At 42.9% G+C, this 22,299-nt stretch overlaps 2 protein-coding genes across 3 annotated transcripts; both read left to right on the top strand.

The window, feature by feature from the left end:
• On the top strand, positions 1-12,991 carry hspa4l (heat shock protein 4 like). Its single transcript, XM_055863266.1, has 19 exons — positions 1-407; positions 1,845-1,902; positions 2,043-2,183; positions 2,437-2,559; positions 2,720-2,819; positions 4,326-4,459; positions 4,578-4,822; positions 4,919-4,995; positions 5,133-5,284; positions 5,444-5,550; positions 5,687-5,820; positions 6,376-6,572; positions 7,349-7,423; positions 7,511-7,654; positions 8,242-8,367; positions 8,498-8,605; positions 8,802-8,921; positions 11,782-11,943; positions 12,062-12,991. Exons 1-19 carry the CDS (start codon positions 301-303, stop codon positions 12,242-12,244), a joined length of 2,493 nt encoding a protein of 830 aa, XP_055719241.1. The 5' UTR covers positions 1-300; the 3' UTR covers positions 12,245-12,991.
• A 415-nt stretch (positions 12,992-13,406) lies between these two features.
• Positions 13,407-22,275, top strand: plk4 (polo-like kinase 4 (Drosophila)). Of its 2 annotated transcripts, none has more exons than XM_055863265.1 (14): positions 13,407-13,761; positions 14,507-14,602; positions 15,038-15,133; positions 15,283-15,397; positions 17,603-18,581; positions 18,691-18,782; positions 18,910-19,238; positions 19,352-19,456; positions 19,567-19,669; positions 20,227-20,376; positions 20,519-20,747; positions 21,284-21,377; positions 21,498-21,748; positions 21,909-22,275. In XM_055863265.1, the coding sequence occupies exons 1-14, from the start codon at positions 13,732-13,734 to the stop codon at positions 22,006-22,008; spliced, it is 2,769 nt and encodes a 922-aa protein (XP_055719240.1). In that variant the 5' UTR covers positions 13,407-13,731; the 3' UTR covers positions 22,009-22,275. The 2 variants fall into 2 exon arrangements, with proteins under 2 accessions (XP_055719240.1, XP_055719239.1); XM_055863264.1 differs by lacking the exon at positions 13,407-13,761 and adding an exon at positions 13,830-14,332.
• The last annotated feature ends 24 nt before the right edge of the window (positions 22,276-22,299 follow it).

Below are 22,299 nucleotides of genomic sequence, written 5' to 3'. Positions count from 1 at the left end.
TGCGCATGTTTGCTTGGATTACCGGTTGTTACGATTGAAATTGAGAGAATCCTGTGGACATTTTCCCTCCCTGGGATTAGGCTGAGTGAGTTGGCTATAAAGATTTGCCTTACATAATAGCTAGTAGCCTAATTCAGTTAGAACTGTAAGAGCAAACTGTCTCAAATATATGCTGAAAACGAAAGACACAATTTAAAATAGCCTACAGTCTCGCATAGTGGAATATTTTATTTTCTCATTGGAAAGGTGTCAAGTGTCAATCGTTACGGAAAATTGCGCAAACTAACAGATACACTCATTATGTCAGTAGTAGGCATTGATGTGGGTTTCCAAAATTGTTACATTGCTGTTGCGAGAAGCGGCGGGATTGAAACCATTGCCAATGAATACAGCGACAGATGTACACCGTAAGTATACCATTGACATCAATATATAGAATGTGATTTTGCAACGTAATGTTTGCGACTGGATGCTCGCTGTAGCATACCCTGATGGCGTAGTGATAAAAAAATGCTTCATCAATGGATGTTTCATGTGTTATGATGAATATCTTACATTGGATGACATTACATTGGATTGTATTTTTTCTTTCATGTAAATGTATAGCCTATTTATATTAATATTTGCAGTTTTGGTTATTACAACGTTATAACGTCTCCATTCTCAGAAGTCTTTGTTGCATGTTCATTTACCTAATGATCTCTCTTAATAATTGCAGCCGTCTACGTAGTGCTTGGAATGTGGCCTTTTTAGTTTCATTTTACACCTTTCTATCATATTCTGTGAGACATGATATTTAATGCATCGTCATAGCCTATATCGACATTTGACCAAATTGTTCAGAATATATTGTATTAAATCTCATGCCATATAGTTTATTTTTTTTATGAATATCCCTGCATTACTCTATTTTTCAAGTAAGCGTTGTTGTGTTGTCCTTTTTTATTCAAAGCGCATCAGCTAAATGTATAGCTCATTTTATTTCTTGCGAGTATCATTGAATTTGCCTGGAATTGACTGCTGTCATAAATTTTTGCTCACAGACTTAAAAGTACTGTATGACAAATTCCCATATGGACAGAATAATTTGAACAAAGATAAATATAGGCTATAGATGGGCTGCTTGTAAGCCTACTGTATGTAGCCTATGTGAATATGACTATCACACACAAATATTATGACATTGGATTAGGTGACTGTGAATACATGGGTATTTAGTTTATACCAATTCCTCTCAAAACTGCAATCTTCCCCTGCTCCTCCTAACAGGCCACTATGCAAGGTGCACCAATACTCTGCGTGAGTGAGAGGGAATGTAATGCCCTGGGTTTTATTACAGGATGTTCTAGCTCAGCCTCATTCACAACTAATTTTCCAAATAACTTAACATCTGCCATCAGATCAACTGCATAGCCTACAATCACAATGCCAATTGGGAATAATCTCAGACATAACATAGCATTGCAGTGTACAGCTCTCATACAATGAATTTGATGATGGGGAGAAGGAGGGGGAAGATGGGTAGGTGGAGCAGAATGAGACCTTCAATACCAGTTGACGGAATTGAGCCTTCCATTCAAGGAACCTGGATCACTCTGTGTCAGCAAGACAATGCAATGAGCTGATGGAGGAAGTGAGTCAGTTAAATGAGTTTAAAAAGTTATATTTTAAATGCGGATCTTCCTTACTCTTTGAAGGTGAACTGTTCTGTCTTACTGTCCTAATTTGTAGTTTCTTCATAGAAATTCACTTAATAATCTGCAGATGTTCAACCTCCATTGCCTACTATTAACCAATAGGCCTATATTATATTTTTGATGTGTTTATTTGTTTGGGTTCCCCAGGGCTTGGGTGTCTCTGGCCTCCAAAAACCGAACCATTGGAAATGCAGCCAAGGGTCAAGTAAGATGATCAAATGAGAACAGTTTTTATAATGTAGTACTATTATTGTGCAAATGTAATTTTGCAGATCAATACTTTTTTGGAAATTGTCAAATTGGTCAGCATCAGATCACATGACTAAAAAAAAATATTTATTTCAGATTATAACAAACTTTAAAAACACAGTCCATGGCTTCAAGAAGTTCCATGGCAGAGCGTTTGACGACCCATATGTCCAGGGGGAGAAACCCAAGTTGCCTTACAGCTTGCACAAGCTGGCCAGTGGCAACACTGGAATCAAGGTAACACCACTGTAGACTTTTCCACTGTGTTCCCTTTTCACTGCACTCCATTTTGAATATGTTTAGCTCCATCACCCCAAGCTCCATTGTCATTATGTAAATTACCATTGTTATTTTTCTCAATTGTTTGTATTTACCAATGTGTTTGACCTCCTAAACCATCTTTTTTAACCAGCACTGACAACATCCTCTGGTTTCAGCTGGTTTTGATATTGTCTAAATAGTCTTAACTAAAACGGTGTCCCATTCATAGGTCCGTTACCTGGATGAGGACAAAGTGTTCACAATTGAGCAGGTAACAGCAATGTTGCTGACCAAGCTGAAGGAAACTTCTGAGAGCGCCCTGAAGAAGCCAGTTGTGGACTGTGTGATCTCTGTGAGTGACAACAATATATATATACTGTAATACACTGCAAATGAAACTAGTCAACGTAGTATCAATATGCTACACGTGAATATACCTTGATATTAGCCAAAGTCATTTTTTTCATCCCATTTCAAGTTGATAATTTTCTAACAAGAGTTTTGTTTCACAGGTCCCAAGTTTTTTCACCGATGCAGAGAGGAGGTCTGTGATGGACTCCACCCAAATTGCAGGGTTGAACTGTCTGCGTCTGATCAATGACACCACGGCAGGTCAGTGATTCCCACAGAGTCATTAAGGTCATATTCTGTGATGGATATGTCTATAGCACAGGAGGTTGGTAGCACCTTAATTGGGGAGGAGGGGCTCGTGTTAATGGCTGGAGTGGAATTAGTGGAATGGTATCAAATACATAAAATACATGGTTTCCATGTGTTTGATGCCATTCCATTTGCTCCGTCCTAGCCATTATTATGAGCCGTCCTCCCCTCAGCAGCCTCCACTGGTTTATAGATTTATTGGTGGTAGTTGTCTAAATCATTCAGGTGTATTTAATTGTTTCACATTATTTCCACCAACAACTTTAGTTGTTAAGGAATATCATTATCCCAAAATAGGCTGGAGTTCCCTATAGACAGCTGTTTTTCAAGTCTTTGTTTTCTCACCTGTAATCAGCAGGTGCTCCTTTGTAGGAGCAATGTATAGGCCTATAAGCTGCACAAACATATCATTGTATAAAAATATATATATTTTATTGTCTCATACACTGGGTAAGTGCATTGAAATGTGTTGTTTTACAGGGTTACCGTAGTAGTACGGCACCTCTGGAGCAAATTAGGGTTAAGTGCCTTGCTCAAGGGCACATTGACACATTTTCCACCTTGACAGCTCGGGGATTCGAACCAGTGACCTTTCGATTATCTGGCGAACGCTCTAACCGCTAGGTAACCTATTATGTTATATTAGGTTTAGGAGACCAAAATGACTTGACAACACATACATTACTTCTAGTCATTTCCATCCACTAAAATGCTCTTATTCATGCAGTGGTGTAGGGTTAGAGCAGGGGTCCCCAATTACATTCAGCCGCTGGCCGATTTGTTTCTTGAGCGGATGGTCGGGGGGCCGGAACATAGTTATAAATTATTTGTACACTGCAAATTGACTGCAAGAAACCCCAAACAGATATAGTATTTGACAAAAACATAATAATTTCAAACCTTGATTACATTGGGATACGATCACATGTAATAATAATAATAATACGAATACATTTCATTTGTATAGCGCTTTTCATTCCAGTGTTCTCAAAACAAATACTGATAATAAAACGAAATACAATAAAAACATCATACATTTAGAATCAAGGCAGGGCATAGCAATAGTAGGCTAGGTGCTAAAATGACTTTGCAGATTAGGACTATAAAATATAAAATAGTCTGTAGAAATGTGTTTCAAGACCGTTTTAGAAGTTCAGGTTGATGGAGTGGCTCACAGATGGTCAGGGAGAGCAATCCATAGAGGAGGGGCAAGGGAGTAGAAGGCTCACTCCCCATAGTACGAAGACATGTCTTGCGGACTCAAAGTAGTATGCCTCGATTTATGCATGGGAATACTTAGGAAAAGATTTCCTAAATTAAAATCACTTTACGCTCATTTCCTGGTGATTGTACAGTCTTTTATGTCCAAGAACATTTGTTTTTTATTTTTTACAAAGCCTCTTATTGAGGAACCCTGCATTAGAGTGTCTGTCTCAATTTGTTGTTTCTAAATGGCAGTGGCCCTGGCCTATGGGATCTACAAGCAGGACCTGCCCACCCCAGAGGAGAAGCCACGCAATGTGGTGTTCGTGGACCTGGGACATTCATCATTCCAGGTCTCCATATCAGCCTTCAACAAAGGCAAACTTAAAGTGGGTTCTTCTTCCTAAAGTAGCAGAAGCAGTCTATCACTATTTCTCACTATTTCTCACCTGTATTCTTCTGTATCTCTTCCATATGTAACCCCTAATTGTCTGGTCAATTAACCAGGTACTGGCCACAGCCTTTGATCCCTACCTGGGCGGGCGTAACTTTGATGAGGTACTTGTGGAGCACTTCTGCGAGGAGTTCAAGGCAAGGTACAAGCTGAACGTGAGGGAGAACCCCAGGGCTATTCTGCGGCTGTCTCAGGAGTGCGAGAAACTGAAGAAGTTGATGAGTGCCAACTGCTCTGACCTTCCCATTAACATCGAGTGCTTCATGAATGACATTGATGTGACAGGCAAGATGAACAGGTACACATATGGATTTGTGACTCCTTTGTTTAGCTTCCTATAGAGATGTATATGCAATAATAATCATTCCACTTTCCCCCTTCTTTTCTTTTTCAGAGTCCAGTTTGAGGAACTGTGTGCCCCATTCTTGATGAGAGTAGAGGCGCCATTGAAAGCAGTTATTGAACAATCAAGTATGTCATTTTTATAAAATCTAATTTGATTTAGTTGATGAACATTCAGTGATAGAGACAGTACATTTTAATTCAATAGTAAAACTGAAAATGTATTATTTGACCCTCTCTCTGTGTGTGTGTGTGTTTTGTGTCAGAGCTGAGCCGGGATGAGATCTATGCAGTGGAGGTGGTAGGAGGAGCCACCAGGATCCCTTCCATTAAAGAGAGAATCTCCAAGTTCTTTGGCAAAGATGTCAGCACCACACTCAACGCAGATGAGGCTGTGGCACGGGGCTGCGCTCTTCAGGTGCTCACTTCCCTCTCCTCTTACAGTGATTGAAACTTCAGCCATCAATTTTATATGCAGCTGATGAATAATTTGCTGGAATATTTGGTGTGTAACAAAGTGATTGTGTGTTTGTGTCCTTGTTTTGGTGTGTGTTTGTTTATGTATGTGTGTGTGTAGTGTGCAATTCTGTCCCCAGCTTTTAAGGTGCGTGAATTCTCCATCACTGATGTGGTTCCCTTTCCAATAACCCTACGCTGGAAGTCCCCCACAGAAGATGGAGTCGGGTAAGGGCACATACTGAGCTGGCTCTATAGAAAGAAACGTTCATTTGTGGGTACTGTGTTGTTTGTAATAAGATGAGAAGACATTACAACACAGTGATTTCCAGGTCCTCATTCAACACCACTGTCTGTTCTACAGAGAATGTGAGGTGTACAGTAAGAACCATGCAGCACCCTTCTCCAAAGTCATCACCTTCCACAAGGACGAGCCCTTTGACTTGGAAGCGTTCTACAGCCTCCCACAGGAGCTGCCTTACCCGGACATCAGGATAGGTACACCTGCTTATTCAACTAAGCCCTATGCAGTTCATAGAGGTCTTCTTTCATCGTTGATGTACCTGTTCAAGGAATTGGAAGGCGGTCTCACTGAACGTAAAATATTTAGCTGTAACACCCTGGCTGGCACTTAGCTATTCTGCCTTGAGATCCCCTTACAAGACAGCTACTATATGTCTGTCCTGTGGTTGGCCATCTGCAATTGTTTCTTGGTGGCCTACCTGATAACGAACATTTAAACCATATAGTGGGGGTCTCCCATCTGGCTGATAATTAGGACAGGCTTAAATCTCCCATGGAACACTGCATCCCTATGACTCACGGGAGTCATTTACAGAGCAGCGCTGTGTTTTTTTTGTGAGAGTATGTGTGTATTATAAGGGGGTCTCTCAGGTGCGATTTCAGTTTGAAAGAAGCGCAATGACTAGCTAATCAGACCTCATCCTCCTTCCCCTGTCAATTCTCCAGTGTGTTTGTGTAATTTCATGTGACTCCATCAGGTGTGACATTTGAATGTCTCGCCACCTGCCTCCTCCTCTCTGGCTTTCTCAGGGCATTTTTCTGTTCAGAATGTGGTGCCCCAGCCGGATGGAGACAGCTCCAAAGTGAAGGTCAAAGTGCGCATAAACGTGCACGGCATCTTCAGTGTTTCCAGCGCCTCCCTGATCGAGAAGCAGAATGGTGAAGGAGAGGATGTTCAGATGGACATGGAAGCCACTGTGCAGAATGAAGGAAGGCCAGAGGACCAGGTAACAGAAAGAGAAGGAGTATGAAGATTCACCTGAATTTCACACTCTATTTTAAGATTTAAGAACGCATGGCAATGAAGCCATTGTTTAATCTTTCCATTTGAATGTCTTATGTCTAAGACATAGAGCACTGATATGACTTCATGTCTTTACCTGTATGTTAATTTTTACTCAAGCCCATTTACTCTCTATTCCTGGCTCTTGAAGCTGCACCCCTTTCCTCCCATTGAAGATGACATCTATAACGATATGAACTATATGTGGGAGGTTTTGTGGTCTGGTCTCATCTGTGGAGCACTGGTCTCATTAAGGTTCATCACATTGAGCCTGAGAGAATGTGTGTGTTTGTATAACCGGGCTTGGCAGTGTGTGACGCCAGAGGATACATGTAGCCAGTGGAATAGCTATTAAGTTGAAAATACTTTCCACATCTTCATAGCTCTATCCTTCATGGGCTGTGCTGTGCCTGTGTCTGCTATAAAAATCATCCTCCACTCCTTTGATATGATCAGTATGTCAGTGTATTTGAATGTGTTATTCATACAGATTATAACATTCTAATTGGCATCCTTGAATAGTAGATAGTTTGATTACGTTAACAGAAGGGGTGTGCTGCTTGAAGTAAGCTGGTTTATATAGACGTTGGTGTAACATCATTAATTACACTACTAAGGTGTTCCATGAGTCAAAGCTACTGTCAGTAGAGCAGGAGAGCAGCCAAGCGTTGATTTTAAGATTCAGGTGATGTGGTTGTGACGGGTGTCCTACTGTCTCAGACTAAAATGCAGGTGGACCAGGAGGGTCAAGGCCAGGGGGACCAGCTGAATGAGGACGCCAGCTCCTGCAGTAAGGTGAGTACGTGCATCGTAAGAAACTATAATTACACTTAAACTTTTATGTCTTGTGAAACATAAACCGTTTTAAATTTCCCAACAAAGAACGGAGTACCTGGGGAGAAGCAGGACCCAGCATCAGGAGGAAGCAAGCCTAAAGTAAAAGTGAAAAGCACTGACCTTCCCATTCTGGCCAACACTATCAGACAGCTGGACAGGGGGGTGCTCAATGACTTTGTGCAGTATGAGGTGAGTCACTCTGAAGGCCCCGACTTCCCAGCAGCTGAGTCAGATTCTCATCGAACCAAGAGAAAAGACTTACTGTAATGTAAAACTTACCTGCCCTGTTTAGTTCAAAGACATAAAACACAAGTAGTAAGGGTTTCTGTAGGAAGATGAATCATCTGCAGCTTTGGAACTGTAAAGGCATGTTCTGCATTAGTTGTCTCATTCATGTTTTATCTATGTTGTACACTTCTACAAACCTGGCAGATGATGTAGCTAATGTGCCCTATATTTCTGTGTGGCCGCCTGGGAGTGGGTATTAGAGGAAGCGGAAGGCTGATTTTGGCTCTCATTGTTGCCGACGTCAGTGTGCTACTAACAGTTTAGCTTCCTTCACTGTCCCCATACCGGGCTTGAACCAGCGATCCTCTGCTTTGCAGCACACGTGACAGCCCTCCTTGAAAAGATACTAACCATTTGAGCTATACAAAAGGTACCCATTGGATAGCTCCATTGGTGACATTTCAAGCTAGCTGTGGAGTGAGCTTATGGCATGTTCTTAACTCTGTTACACGTGTCTCACTTTGTCTCTTTCTCTCTGTGTCTCTCAGGGCCAGATGATCGTCCAGGATAAGCTGGAGAAAGAGAGGAATGATGCTAAGAATGCTGTGGAGGAGTATGTGTACGACCTGCGGGACAAACTGTGTGGCATCTATGAGAAGTACACCACGGAGGAGGTAAGAACCTAGATGAACAGTTTCCTTTTAACTAAGAAATAAATACGGCCACATTGAACAAAGAATAAGTCTTTGCAATACATAATGTGTTTGCTGATACCTGTTTTGGCCTTTCTCACCTTTCAAAAAGGACAGTAATCGTCTGACACTGATGCTCGAGGACACCGAGAACTGGCTTTATGAGGAGGGAGAGGACCAAGCCAAACAGATCTATGTGGACAAGCTGGAAGATCTCAAGGTTAAAGTTTATTTAGCATAAAGGATTTCTATATCTAGCTTCTGCCTGCACCAGTCTGCTATTATATCAGTTCTGAAATCAGGAGAAAGAAACATGAATAATAAACAAATGTATTTGGGGCATTTAGGTGAACAGCCTGAAGGTTTAGGAACGTGACTTGATTTGAGTGATTTATTTGACTGATGTCCTTTTCCAGAGGTTTGCCCAGCCCATTCATGACAGGCACAGGGAGCAGGAAGACAGGCCGAGGGCATTTGAAGAATTGGGCAAGATGATCCAACTTTATATGAAAGCTGTGGAGCTTTATAAACAGAAGGTAAAAACTGGAATCTTTTTATGTTATAGTTCAGCATCCTTTCATCCTTGAGCATCTTTGAGATCTCTTAGTTTTTTGGATAGTACTGAAAGGCATTGAGGGAGTTATTTTACCCTGCCCGTGTTGAAATGGGCAATGGCCCGTCATCAGGCGAAGGCGGGGAGGGAGGAGTGCGCTTCTCAAATGGAACAGTAATATGCGCCGCTTGGTCATGTTGTCAACAAGGCAGTATGGTGCAACTTCCAGAAACATAGACCACCTCTTTTCCATAAAATAAATGTTTGCATTTTCAAATTAGTTTTCATTGAGAAGGCACATCACTTTTGTTTTAAGCGGACTTCGCCGTCGGACAGAGTGGGGCACCTGGCTCGCGCCCAGGAGGCACCCTGGTTCCAAATCTAACGCAATCAACTTTCAGCCATTGCATAACACATCTACACGGGCGCCCGGGCGGGATTAATCTAACCCCCTCCCACTTTAGACACATTTAACCCATTCTATGATTGAAATGGTTTCGCTCCTCATTGGGAACATGGTTTCTGTGGAGTGATGTCATTACAGCTCAGTATAAGACACTAAGGGATAATTTATGCTTGATCAGAAAATGTGGTCAGAGGCGTCGTATGGATGGTGTGACGCAGTTGCGGAGCCTCCAGAGGCACGCAGTACCGCATCGCCGTGAGCCTCTCAGATCTTGTAACAATGCGGAGGGCTCCGTATAGCTCCGAATTGTCTTGATTGGTTGACGGTAGGTGAGGGCACGAGGTCCTGTATTAACACAAACTCACTTCCTTTACAACTTCCTTCACAACAGCTCTACACTGCTCGGCAAAGCGCAAGAAGTATGAATGCCCTGACTTCTGCAGAGACCATATCACCTTAAATGCTGCATGACCAATGCAGACGTCAGATTGACCATGCAGCGCCTTTAAAGCTCAGTGTGAGATGCAGTGAAATGAAGCTGAGCCCATTTACAATGCCTCTATTTCTCTGTGAACTACTACAGTCGTGGCCAAAAGTTTTGAGAATGACACAAATATACATTTTCACAAAGTTTGCTGCTTCAGTGTCTTTAGATATTTTTGTCAGATATTACTATGGAATACTGAAGTATAATTACAAGCATTTCATAAGTGTCAAAGGCTTTTATTGACAATTACATGAAGTTGATGCAAAGAGTCAATATTTGCAGTATTGACCCTTCTTTTTCAAGACCTCTGCAATCCGCCCTGGCATGCTGTCAATTAATTTCTGGGCCACATCCGGACTGATGGCAGCCCATTCTTGCATAATCAATGCTTGGAGTTTGTCAGAATTTGTGGGTTTTTGTTTGTCCACCCGCCTCTTGAGGATTGACCACAAGTTCTTAATGGGATTAAGGTCTGGGGAGTTTCCTGGCCACGGACCCAAAATATCTATGTTTTGTTCCCCGAGCCACTTAGTTATCACTTTTTCCTTATGGCAAGGTGCTCCATCATGCTGGAAAAGGCATTGTTCTTCACCAAACTGTTCCGGGATGGTTGGGAGAAGTTGCTCTCGGAGGATGTGTTGGTATCATTCTTTATTCATGGCTGTGTTCTTATGCAAAATTGGGAGTGAGCCCACTCCCTTGGCTGAGAAGCAACCCCACACATGAATGGTCTCAGGATGCTTTACTGTTGGCATGACACAGGACTGATGGTAGCGCTCACCTTGTCTTCTCCGGACAAGCTTTTTTCCAGATGCCCCAAACAATCGGAAAGGGGATTCATCAGAGAAAATGACTTTACCCCAGTCCTCAGCAGTCCAATCTCTGTACCTTTTGCAGAATATCAGTCTGACCCTGATGTTTTTCCTGGAGAGAAGTTGCTTCTTTGCTGCCCTTCTTTACACCAGGCCATCCTCCAAAAGTCTTCGCCTTACTGTGCGTGCAGATGCACTCACACCTGCCTGCTGCCATTCCTGAGCAAGCTCTGTACTGGTGGTGCCCCGATCCCGCAGCTGAATCAACTTTAGGAGACGGTCCTGGCGTTTGATGGACTTTCTTAGGTGCCCTGAAGCCTTCTTCACAACAATTGAACTGCTCTCCTTGAAGTTCTTGATGATCCGATAAATGGTTGATTTAGGTGCAATCTACTGGCAGCAATAGCCTTGCCTCTGAAGCCCTTTTTGTGCAAAGCAATGACGACGGCACGTGTTTCCTTGCAGGTAACCATGGTTGACAGAGGAAGAACAATGATTCCAAGCACCACACTCCTTTTGAAGCTTTCAGTCTCTGTTATTCGAACAATCAGCATGACAGAGTGATCTCCAGCCTTGTTCTCGTCAACACTCACACCTGTGTTAACGAGAGAATCACTGACATGATGTCAGCTGGTCCTTTTGTGGCAGGGCTGAAATGCAGTGGAAATGTTTTTTTGGGGATTCAGTGCATTTGCATGGCAAAGAGGGACTTTGCAATTAATTGCATTTCATCTGATCACTCTTAACATTCTGGAGTATATGTGAAAATTTATATTCGTGTCATTCTCAAAACTTTTGGCCATGACTGTACACCACTGCTCTGTTGGGATTGTGCTAATTACTTTCCTTTTCCATATTCAGGACACCTCTGATTTCCTTGTTTAGTCTTATCAGTCCTCTGGGGCCTGTACACACTTTTCAAAACTGGTTAGGTCATTGTCATAGTAAAGTAATTTTATGAGCAATTGTGACACTATTATGACTTAATCTGTCTCTGGATTTAACCCAGGATGTATGTAATAAACCATCTGTGACATTTTTATTAATTGATTTGTTTGTGAGGGCATAGACAAGGTGATTTACTTAATGAGATAGAGGTGTGCTATCTCTAATTGTTTTGTTTCCTATCTACACTCAGGATGAGCGTTACCAGCATCTGAATGCTGAGGAGATGAGAAACGTGGAGAAGTGTTTAAATGAAAGCATGGCCTGGATAAACAGCAAGATGAATGCCCAGAGCCAACTCACCATCGCCCAGGACCCAGTCGTCAAAGTAGCAGACATAATTTCCAAAATACAGGTGTGTGATAAGTGTGAATAATTTGACCATATGACATACTATTGGCCCATCGTCACCAGGTACTGATTATTTTACTAATATGGCATCCACCTATCTTCCACATATACCTATACTTTAGGAACTGGATGAAGTATGCAACCCAGTTGTCAACCGACCGAAGCCCAAAGCAGAGGATGTGTCAGAGGAGAATGACAAGAGCAACGGGGCCCATAACAGCCCAAGGCAAGGAGCTGGCGGGAGGGGAGCGGCAAAGGGTAGCAACCAGACAAAGCCTCCTTCAGCAGAGATGGAGATTGACTGAGCCCCTCTGCCAAATAAGCTCTGCTACCAGCACTCTAGCTCCCATCAGACCATTTTGACAAGGTCTACCCAAACATACAGTACAAAGTGTATCCGGGACCATTTTTCCATGTCCATCACCACTCAATGGGCTGTTTTGTGCATTTGTATTCAGAGTCCCCCTGTTCGAATTTTTTTCCTTTTGATCTTTTTTTGACTTTCTCTAGTATGTTACAAAGGTGTGCTCCTCCCTCAGAGGTTAGACAATACCTTATATAGTCATTAACTGTAAGATTAGATATAGATAAAAACTATGCTGGCTCTCCTGAAAACAGTTTTTCCTAACCATACGTGTTTGCATTTCAAAAGTCCCATAAGCATCAGATCTCTAAGGTGACTCTTACTGCACATAACCTTGTAGTGGAACATAAGTAGAATTACTGTCTGAACAATCGCAATGGCTAATTAAACTATTAGTAAAATATGTATGCAATAATACATATTATATATATTTGTATTTCATATATGAATTTGAAAGGATGTATGTATGCCTAGATACTGTAAATATTATTTTAGTAATTTAAACTGGCCAGTGCCTATAGTTGTGTATATAGAGGATACATTCCTAGTGTTGTTAGCAAAGAGAGAAGAGCAATGGGCTGGATGCCTATTCCTTTACTTATTTTCATGCATTTCCATATTTTGAATCATGACATTTAAAGACGGAAAGTAATAAATGTATAAATAAATAAATGTATGCACTCACTAATGTAATTCGCTCTGTATAAGAGTGTCTGCTAAGTGACTAAAATGTAAATGCATTATTTGTCTTTAAGACAAACGTACTATTTCATTCCCGAGAGGCGCAGCGGTCTAAGGCAATGCACCTCAGTGCTAGAGGTGTCACTACAGGCAATGCACCTCAGTTCTAGAGGTCACTATAGACCCCTGGTTCGATTCCAGGCTGTATCACAACCGGCTGTGATTGGGAGTCCCATAGAGCGGTGCACAACTGGCCCAGCGTCGTCCGGGTTAGCGTCATTGTAAATAAGAATTTGTTCTTAACTGACTTGCCTAGTTAAATAAAGGTTAAATTAAAAATATAAATGTGTTTGACTAAAGTGCTAAAAAAGTGTACTCAATGATCTTCATCTTATTTTAGACTTTTATGCTACAAAGCAATTTTAAATGTCAAGTTACTAGATGAGAAAGTTGTTTTCACAGAAGGAGGACCAAATGTTATTTTAAGGCATCTAGTGCTTTTTGTTCCTGAAAAGCTCTCCTTAGCTTGAGAAGGCAACATTTGCTTGTTGCCATATGACGTATACAGTCACCTGACCACGAGGGTAACGGGCGGATATTTTCAAAATGGAAGAAATACGAAAGTTTTGGAGGGGCAACATTCATTTGTTTTATCAAAGGTCGTTTACGGCCGCTGATGAGTTTACTTGGATGAACATGTTTTGAATAATAATTTTGTATCGATTGGGAAGACAAGTAAGAAGCAAGATGAGTGTTTCAATCGGCGATAAAATCGAGGTGAGTTGTCGACCTAGCTAACCCGCAGCTAATACAGTACAATTAGCTAGCAAGCGAACGTTAGTTGTCTACAACCGTTACCAACTTTGCATAATTCGTAGTCAGCAACGCAGACGAGTAACTTTTATTTAGCTAGCTGGTGGCTAAAACTAGTAGCACTGGCTACTACAGCCGAGTTGTTGTTGACTATTTTGACTGAGACATGTCCCCTGCGATTTACCGCAACGGTTTATTGTTGCCAGGTGACCGGTACCACAACGCCTGCTCATTAGCGGGAAGAGAGCCGGGATAATTAAAGGTTTTGGTTGGCTATATGACAGAGACAGGTGTTTTGATGTTTTACTTCTGACGGTTGGCTAGCCATAACGACCAAATAGTAACGTTAACATTAGCCACAGTTGTTGTAGTCTAGTACTCAGTCACTGTATGTCTGGTCGGCTACATGACACATATCAGAGAGAAGATGTTCGACAACGTTTTTAAATATTTATTTCAAAACCTGACAACTAAATGCAAAGTCAGTGAAGATGAGGAGAGAATCTTATTTACAGCTGGGGAGCTAAAGATCGAGGTATCACATCAGAATCATCCTCTGTCAAAAACAGCTGACGGGCAAATCCATTTGTTGGACATAGGCCTAGCTATAGGACATATTCTAGTCCTATTTGTTGTAATGTAAATATTAGCTTATTGATTTTGGATTTATATATTGCATATATGTGAATGTTTTCATTCTCTTTTTCAGGATTTCAAAGTTCTCACCCTCCTTGGTAAGGGCTCCTTTGCATGTGTTTACCGGGCAAAGTCAGTGAACACTGGCTTGGAGGTGGCGATCAAAATGGTAAGAACGTACAATTTTTTAAAAGTTGCTATACAGTCCACATCCAATTACTTTTATGATGTAAGCTTGTTTCATGCTGTTCCTGTATCATCATATGGTAAAAACACGTAAGAACTCATCAGGACAAAGTGTTTTTTGTCAAGTGCAAGCAAACAGATCACTAGTTTAGAAATATTGACAGCCTACACAGTGAAGACTTATCCACTCATCATCACCATCTCACTACCAGGTGGCGTTTAGCAGAGTCTTGTATTTTTCCTAAGCCCCCCTCCCAGGGGTCACCTGGGAACTGTTGGAAGTGTAGACAGTCTGTTCTGTTTCTGGATAGCTCTCACTCTCTTTGTGGAAGACCGATCGTTTGTTTACCACAAGACTAAAGCAGTGTATTATAATGCTCACAGTATAATTATCTCTATCATTCCCCTCTCTGTTCAGATTGACAAAAAAGCCATGCACAAATCTGGTATGGTCCAGCGCGTGAGTAACGAAGTGGAGATTCAGTGTCGATTGAAGCATCCATCAATACTAGAGGTAAGCATGGTTGAACTTTGTTGGGCCTTTTTTGGTATATCATTGTAGTGCTGAAATTGGTGCTACTTTAATAAGGTCTTATTTACTAATTTACATAACTGTGTTAACCCTGATATAACATTTCGGCTTGTAATTTTGCTATTTTGCAGCTGTACAACTACTTTGAAGACAGTAACTATGTGTACTTGGTGTTGGAGATGTGCCATAATGGAGAGATGAGTCGATACCTGAAAGACAGGAAGATGCCCTTCTCAGAGGATGATGGTCAGTCTCATTGTTTACCTGAGAGTGCATTAGGCTTGGGCGATCTACCGGGTTTATACCGGGGTATTTCGAAATACAGATGGTATGAATTTCAATTCTGTTAAAAAAAATATACAATAATAAAATAAAAAAAAATTTGTTGGGGACTATAAGAAATCTTACACCGTACATCAAACCGGCCGCGCGCGCCATCGTGCACAAACTGATTTTGTCCCCCCACACCAAATGAGATCACGACACGCAGGTTGAAATATCAAAACAAACTCTGAACTAATTATATTAATTTGGGGACAGGTCAAAAAGTATTAACCATTTATGGCAATTTAGCTAGCTAGCTTGCAGTTGTTAGCTAATTTGTCCTATTTAACTAGCTTGCTGTTGCTAGCTACTTTGTCCTGGGATATAACGTTTGAGTCCTCTACTCCAACAATTGATCCACACATAATACAGTCAACCGAATTGTTTCTAGTCATCTCTCCTCCTCCCAGGCTTTTTCTTCTTTGGACTTTATATGGCGATTGGCATCTAACTTTCTTAGTTATCATGACGACCGACCAAACGAAGTTCATCTTTCAATCATCCACGTGGGTATAACCAATGAGGAGATGGCAAGTGGGTATCTGCTTCTATAAACCAATGAGGAGATGGGAGAGGCAGGACTTGTTCAGCGTCACAAATAGAACTGACTTCTATTTTAGCGCTTGGCAACGCATTTCGCTCGTTGGCGCACGCGAGCAGTGCGAGTGCAATAATTGAATAACATGTATGTTTAAAATTATTTTGCAACGGGAGCGGTGTGGTCAGCATGTAAAATAGATTATATACAGCTAAGTGGCTAGATGTCCAGATCAAGCTTCTTGGTTACAGCAGAGACATTCAATTCCCTCCTGGATCAAGATCCCTGTTGCCTAAATTGTTTTGTGCGCCAAGCTCATTATTATTATTATTATTTACTTCATTTAAAAAAAATTGTGCCCCTTGTGTGCACATTCGGTAATACCCTATCCCCCGGTATAGGGCTGGGCGATATGGCCTAAAATATCTAAAAGAATTTCTTTAAATAAGCTGTTGTACAATTTAAAGTTCAAACCCACTGCATTTTAAAACAGTCAGCAATAATCTAATGAATTCAGAGCTTGTGTAATTATACCTAGGCTGAATATATTCCTTCCACAACCATAAGACCCACTAATAACTATGAAAAAAATATCATTCATCTGGCTTTCAGGTCTGTCTCTAAAAATGAAATTTTTGTAACAAATTTAACCAGAACCATGCATAATGCACATTCACTAATAATGTAGCAGGAATAATAGAAAATGAACACCAGTCTCATAAACAATCTCTCAAGCACAAGCCCATGTGCTAGTGAGTAAGCCAGCTAATATTTATATTTCAAGTTTAGCCAATTTGGATCACGCGTGACAAACTCAGCATACATTTTACAGAATGATTGTTCATTGGTACATATGTTTTAGTAGTGTCTGCTCTGCTCAAAATTTGAGGAGTTGAAACATAAACGGTAACTTCTTCTCTATTACAGTAAAATTATGTCTCTGTGTTTTGGTTTCCATATGACCGACTCTGTTGGACCCAACCTCAAATGCAAATAGCGAGTTGAAACCGTTTGTCAGAGAGGAAGAAGTGATCTCTCATCTTGGTTGTTGTGAGTGATAGAGGGGAGGGGCTTGGGAGAAAGAGGAGATGCGAGAGGTTTCATTCACCAAAATCTGTCAAAAATAAGCCCAGTGCGTTTCTATGCTAAGCTTGTCGCCTGCCTTCCTGCCTTTGGGACAACGACTCTCATTGTTAGGGCGGAAACATGAGCATCTCATCATTATATACAGATCTCTGGTGTAAATGGGAAGGTGCACAGCACAGATGGAGCGAACGAGACAAGACCAAAAAGCGGACATAAACGCTCATAAAAATAAATAAATTACAAAAAAAACTTGATTCTACAATTCAGGCATTTGTAATATTGCTCAAAAACATTAAATTAGAATTGATCAAATTAATTTGATATATTGCCCAGCCCTACCCTGGTATGGTACCGAAACAGTATGACAATCTGGATACCGCCCAACCCTAGAGTGTGTCAGTGATACATCTCTTAACATATGAAATCTACATTAACATGTCTTGACACCTGTCCTCATTTCCTTTTATAACAGTTGTTTTCATGTTTTTTTTTTCACGTTACAGCACAGCACTTCATGCATCAAATAGTGAAAGGTATGCTGTACTTGCATACACATGGCATCATGCATCGGGACCTGACCTTGTCCAACCTGCTGCTGACGAGCAATATGAACCTTAAAATAGCTGACTTTGGCCTGGCCACCCAGCTGAAGCTCCCCAGCGAGAAGCACTTCACCATGTGTGGCACACCCAATTACATCTCCCCAGAGGTGGCCACCCACAGTGCCCACGGCCTGGAGTCTGATGTCTGGTCTCTGGGCTGCATGTTCTACGCCTTCCTGATGGGCCGGCCCCCATTTGACACAGACACGGTGAAGCACACCCTCAACAAGGTGGTTCTGGGGGAGTATGACATGCCCAGCCATGTGTCCCAGGAGGCCCAGGACCTGATCCGCCAGCTGCTGAGGAAGGACCCTGCGCAGCGGCCCAGCCTGTCTGCCGTGCTGGACCACCCCTTCATGACCCAAAGCCTGCTTGCCAGGACCAAGGAGCTGAGCCTTGGTGAGCCAGGCTCCATGGACAGTGGCATCGCCACCATCTCTACAGCCTGCACCTCATCCACCTCAGGCAGCAGCCGTCTCCAGAGGAGAGCAGCCAGACATGTGATCGGACCTGCCCTGCCCAACCGCATGGCACCTATCCCCACACTGCCCCGGCCGCCAAGCAGCGCCTGCTTTGAGGGGGTTGAGCAGTGGCAGCAGCACTCCGATAGAGTAGGGAGGAGCAAGGCAGTTCTGGGCTGGGAGAGTGGGCGTCCCCACTCCCGGTACCTACGGAGGACTCACTCCTCAGACCGGTCTAGCTCCTCTGTCATTCCAGCCCAGGGGATGGGGCAGGCAGAGCTGGAGAGATGCCACTCTGAGGAGATGCTGACTGGGTCGGAGAGACTGGCCTTTCCCATGTCCTCCAGCTATAAGGACACTCCACAACCCTTCGCAGAGCATGTAAGGCTACCATTGGTGCCTGTCAAACAGACAGCTAGGTAAGATGTGACCCAGTGTGATGTAATTAATAGAATGTCATTTTTTTAATTTAAGATGGCTGCGTCTGTCTGACTAACTGATACATGTATGTACCCTTTATTTCCTCAGCTCAGGATGTTCATATTCTATACAGCCACCACATCCACTAAACCTGCAGTTACAAGAGTCAGAAGGTGTACAGAATTGGTTCAGTAAAGAAGGTATAGTACACCTACTCATTTATTTGCTGTATCTTAATCTTATATCCCAATGTAAAGATTTAAAAGCTATAAAATAAAGATTTTCTCACGAGCTTGACCGCATTGTTTGTTCATCCTGCCTCACCAGGCCTGTTTCCGAGGCCCACGGATGTCACCTCTCACAGCAGCAGTGGCAGTTTCCATAGTGGCAGGGAGCCTCTAGGTGTACACAACACCTGGAGTGACAAACCGGCAGGCAGAGGCACCAGTCCTCACCTCCACCACAACCAGCACCACCTCCACCACACCTCAAACACTGACTCCTACAGGGAGAATGGGCAACCCGGTCATGGGGAAGAGCTGCAGAGTCTGTCCAAACCAAGTGTAGAAAAGGAGAAAAAGTCCCTGAGAAATGTGCTCCCTCCTTTGTGTGCCTCAAGACTGAAATCCATCAGACAGAAGACTAAAAACGCTGTGGTAAGACAGACATACACCCTAGTTATCCCCCTTTCTTTTCAACTGATCTACTTTCAATGACAGTGCTATGCCTGCCTGCCCTACAGCTGTGGTTTCTGTCTCCTTCTCCCCAGGTGAGCATTCTGGATACAGGAGAGGTGTGTATGGAGCTGCTCAAGGGCCAGGGCCCCCAGGAGAGGGGCAAAGAGGTCCTCAGGATATCCTGTGATGGTTTGATGGTGAGTTTCAGGAATAACACAACACTTCATAACCTTCAGAGAAGATGTATCATGGTATTTCTGTGAAATAATGGCAAAACACTAATCACCCTTTGACCATGATCCTGTAGGTCACTATTTACCAGCCCAATGAGGGGAAGGGTTTTCCTGTGCTCGACCGCCCCCCTGCTCCCCCTGAAGACATCTTGATCTGCAGCTATGAGGACCTACCAGGTACACCTCAATACCAGACAGTTACGCCTCGCAGTGACATGATTAAAAAACACCATTTGGGGTCTCCCGAGTGGCACACCAGTTTAAGGCACTGTATCGCATGCAGTGCTAGATCCATTACTACAGACCCGGGTTCATTCCTGGGCTGTGCCACAACCGGCCTTGGCCGGGAGTCCCATAGGATGGCGCACAATTGGCCCAGCGTTGTCCGGGTTGGGGGAGGGTTTGGCAGGTGGAGCTTTACTTGGCTCATCGCGCTCTAGTGACTCCTTGTGGCGGGCCGGGTGCCTGCGGGCTGATCCCGGTCTCCAGTTGAATTGTTTCCTCCGACACATTGGTGCGGCTGGCTTCTGGGTTAAGCTGGCGTGTGTTAAGGAGCGCGGTTAGGCGGGTCATGTTTCGGAGGACGCATGCCTCTCCCGAGCTCGTTGGAGAGTTGCAGCGATGAGACATGATCGAAAAAGGGGGTAAAATACATAAGATGTAAAACCACAATTCGATAAATATGTTGGAAATCTGATTTCAACTAACCTTTGTCCTCTGTTTGTCTTCAATAGAGAAGTACTGGAAGAAATACCAGTATGCCTCCAAGTTTGTGCAGCTGGTGAAATCAAAGACTCCCAAAGTTACCCTCTATACCAAATATGGCAAGTGTATGCTGATGGAGAACTCCCCCAATGCAGACCTGGAGATGTGCTTCTACGATGGTGAGGATCATGTAGAAAGCATCAATTATATGAAACATAATGACCTTGAAGGATAAGGTGTATTTTCCTTCTGAGATTGAAACGTTGTTGCACAGTTAAACTAAATCATCCTGACCTGTGGTCCCCCTCTATGCTGTGACAGGAGCAAAAACCCACAAGACGTCAGAGCTGGTCCGTGTGGTGGAGAAGAGTGGGAAGTCGTACACGGTGAAGGGAGAGGTGGGTCTGAGTGGCCTCAGCCCAGAGAGCAGGCTGTACGTGAAGCTGTCTGACGAGGGCCACAGCATGTGTCTGTCTCTAGAGACTGCAATCACTGCAGAGGAGCAGCGCTGTGCCAAGAGCACTCCCTTCTTCCCCATCACCATCGGCCGGTGAGCAAGAGAGCCATGACTGTCTGTTAATGCTGGACATTGTCACGTTTGGAAGCACTTAAAGGGACATTTCTAAAATGTTCAACTTCATATTGATCTCTAGCACCACCCCAACATCAACATATGTGAAAATTGTGCATTTCTATGTTTTGTTGTAAAAAAGAGAGGAAGATGAGTGTTTCCAATGACATCATCAACCAATTAGACAATTAGTAGGAAATGCCTTCTCATAATTGGTTAAAATCTCACGATGCTCATTGATGTCATTGGAAACACTTATCTTCCTCTTATCTTTTTTTACTACAAAACATAACGTGCCATTTTCACATGTTGTGGTGGTGCTGGAGGTGACGAATATGAAGCTACATTCTTTTGACATTTCCCTTTAAAGAAAGCATCATGTTGCAGAATGCAGACACTATTTCAGTTCTAATCAGTCAGTCATACTTTGCCTCCAAACAGTTTGTTGAGATATCCAGTCACCTGTCAGTCCCAGTCCTTGTCACTAATCTTGAGCATCTGTTTATCCCTCCCAGGAGACCTGCCATCCCAGACTCCCCCTGCCCCTTGGGCGGTGATGCCCCTGTAGATGTGGCATCACCGCCCAAGCACCCACACATTACTCCCTCTGTGAGTTTCTCCCGAAGCAACATTTCACATTCTATCAACTAAGCTATTTATTCTATCCATTTTTATTTAGGAAGTGTAAGATATATCTGGTTGAATCTTTTTCTCTTCTCTAAACTTCAGATGATCTCCTATAATGGGTCTGACTTCACCTCGGCTAGCGTGAACAAAAACTGCTCTCCGCTGTCGGTCAAACAAGACCACACAACCAACACAGGGAAAGTGCTCAAGTCCGTCTTTGTGCCAAACATTGGTTGGGCCTCACAGCTGACCAGTGGAGAGGTGTGGGTGCAGTTCAACGATGGCTCCCAGCTGGTGGTGCAGGCAGGGGTCTCTTGTATTACCTACACGTCTCCAGAGGGACGGACCACCAGGTACTGAACACTTACACAGCACTGACCCATGGCTTCACCACCCTTTCATACAGTACTATGTCAATGTCCATCTTTCGTCATTTTGATATAAAATTATTGTATTTGAGGAATGGTAGTTGTCAACCCCTTTTTTCTGACATGTTCCTGCTTGTTGCTCCAGGTACAAAGAGAATGAGAAGTTGCCAGAGCTTGTGAAGGAGAAGCTGCACTGTCTCTCCACCATCCTGGGCCTGTTAGCCAGTCCAGCAGCACGCCACTGAATCAAACAACCTCAGCAGCATTGCAACGTCCCAGTACAATGCTGTTGCAGGGAGGAGACGCTATTATAGGCTTTTTACCGTGACATACATACCTCTCAAGTGTGCTTGTAAATATTGTTTTTATGTACAGACAAAATTATGAAAATATATATTTTATAAAGTGCCCATGTTGTACAGTATAATCTTGTAATTTTCTACGTTGTCAAACCATATTCTCCATGAAATGTCAGATGCATAAAAGCTGAAGCAATAAACATCTGCAGGCTGGGTAGAGTTCAGTCGCACTTGTGT

This window comes from Salvelinus fontinalis, chromosome 15 (genome assembly GCF_029448725.1).
Source record: "Salvelinus fontinalis isolate EN_2023a chromosome 15, ASM2944872v1, whole genome shotgun sequence".
NCBI lineage: Eukaryota > Metazoa > Chordata > Actinopteri > Salmoniformes > Salmonidae > Salvelinus > Salvelinus fontinalis.
This window is presented reverse-complemented; position numbering and strand designations above follow the sequence as displayed.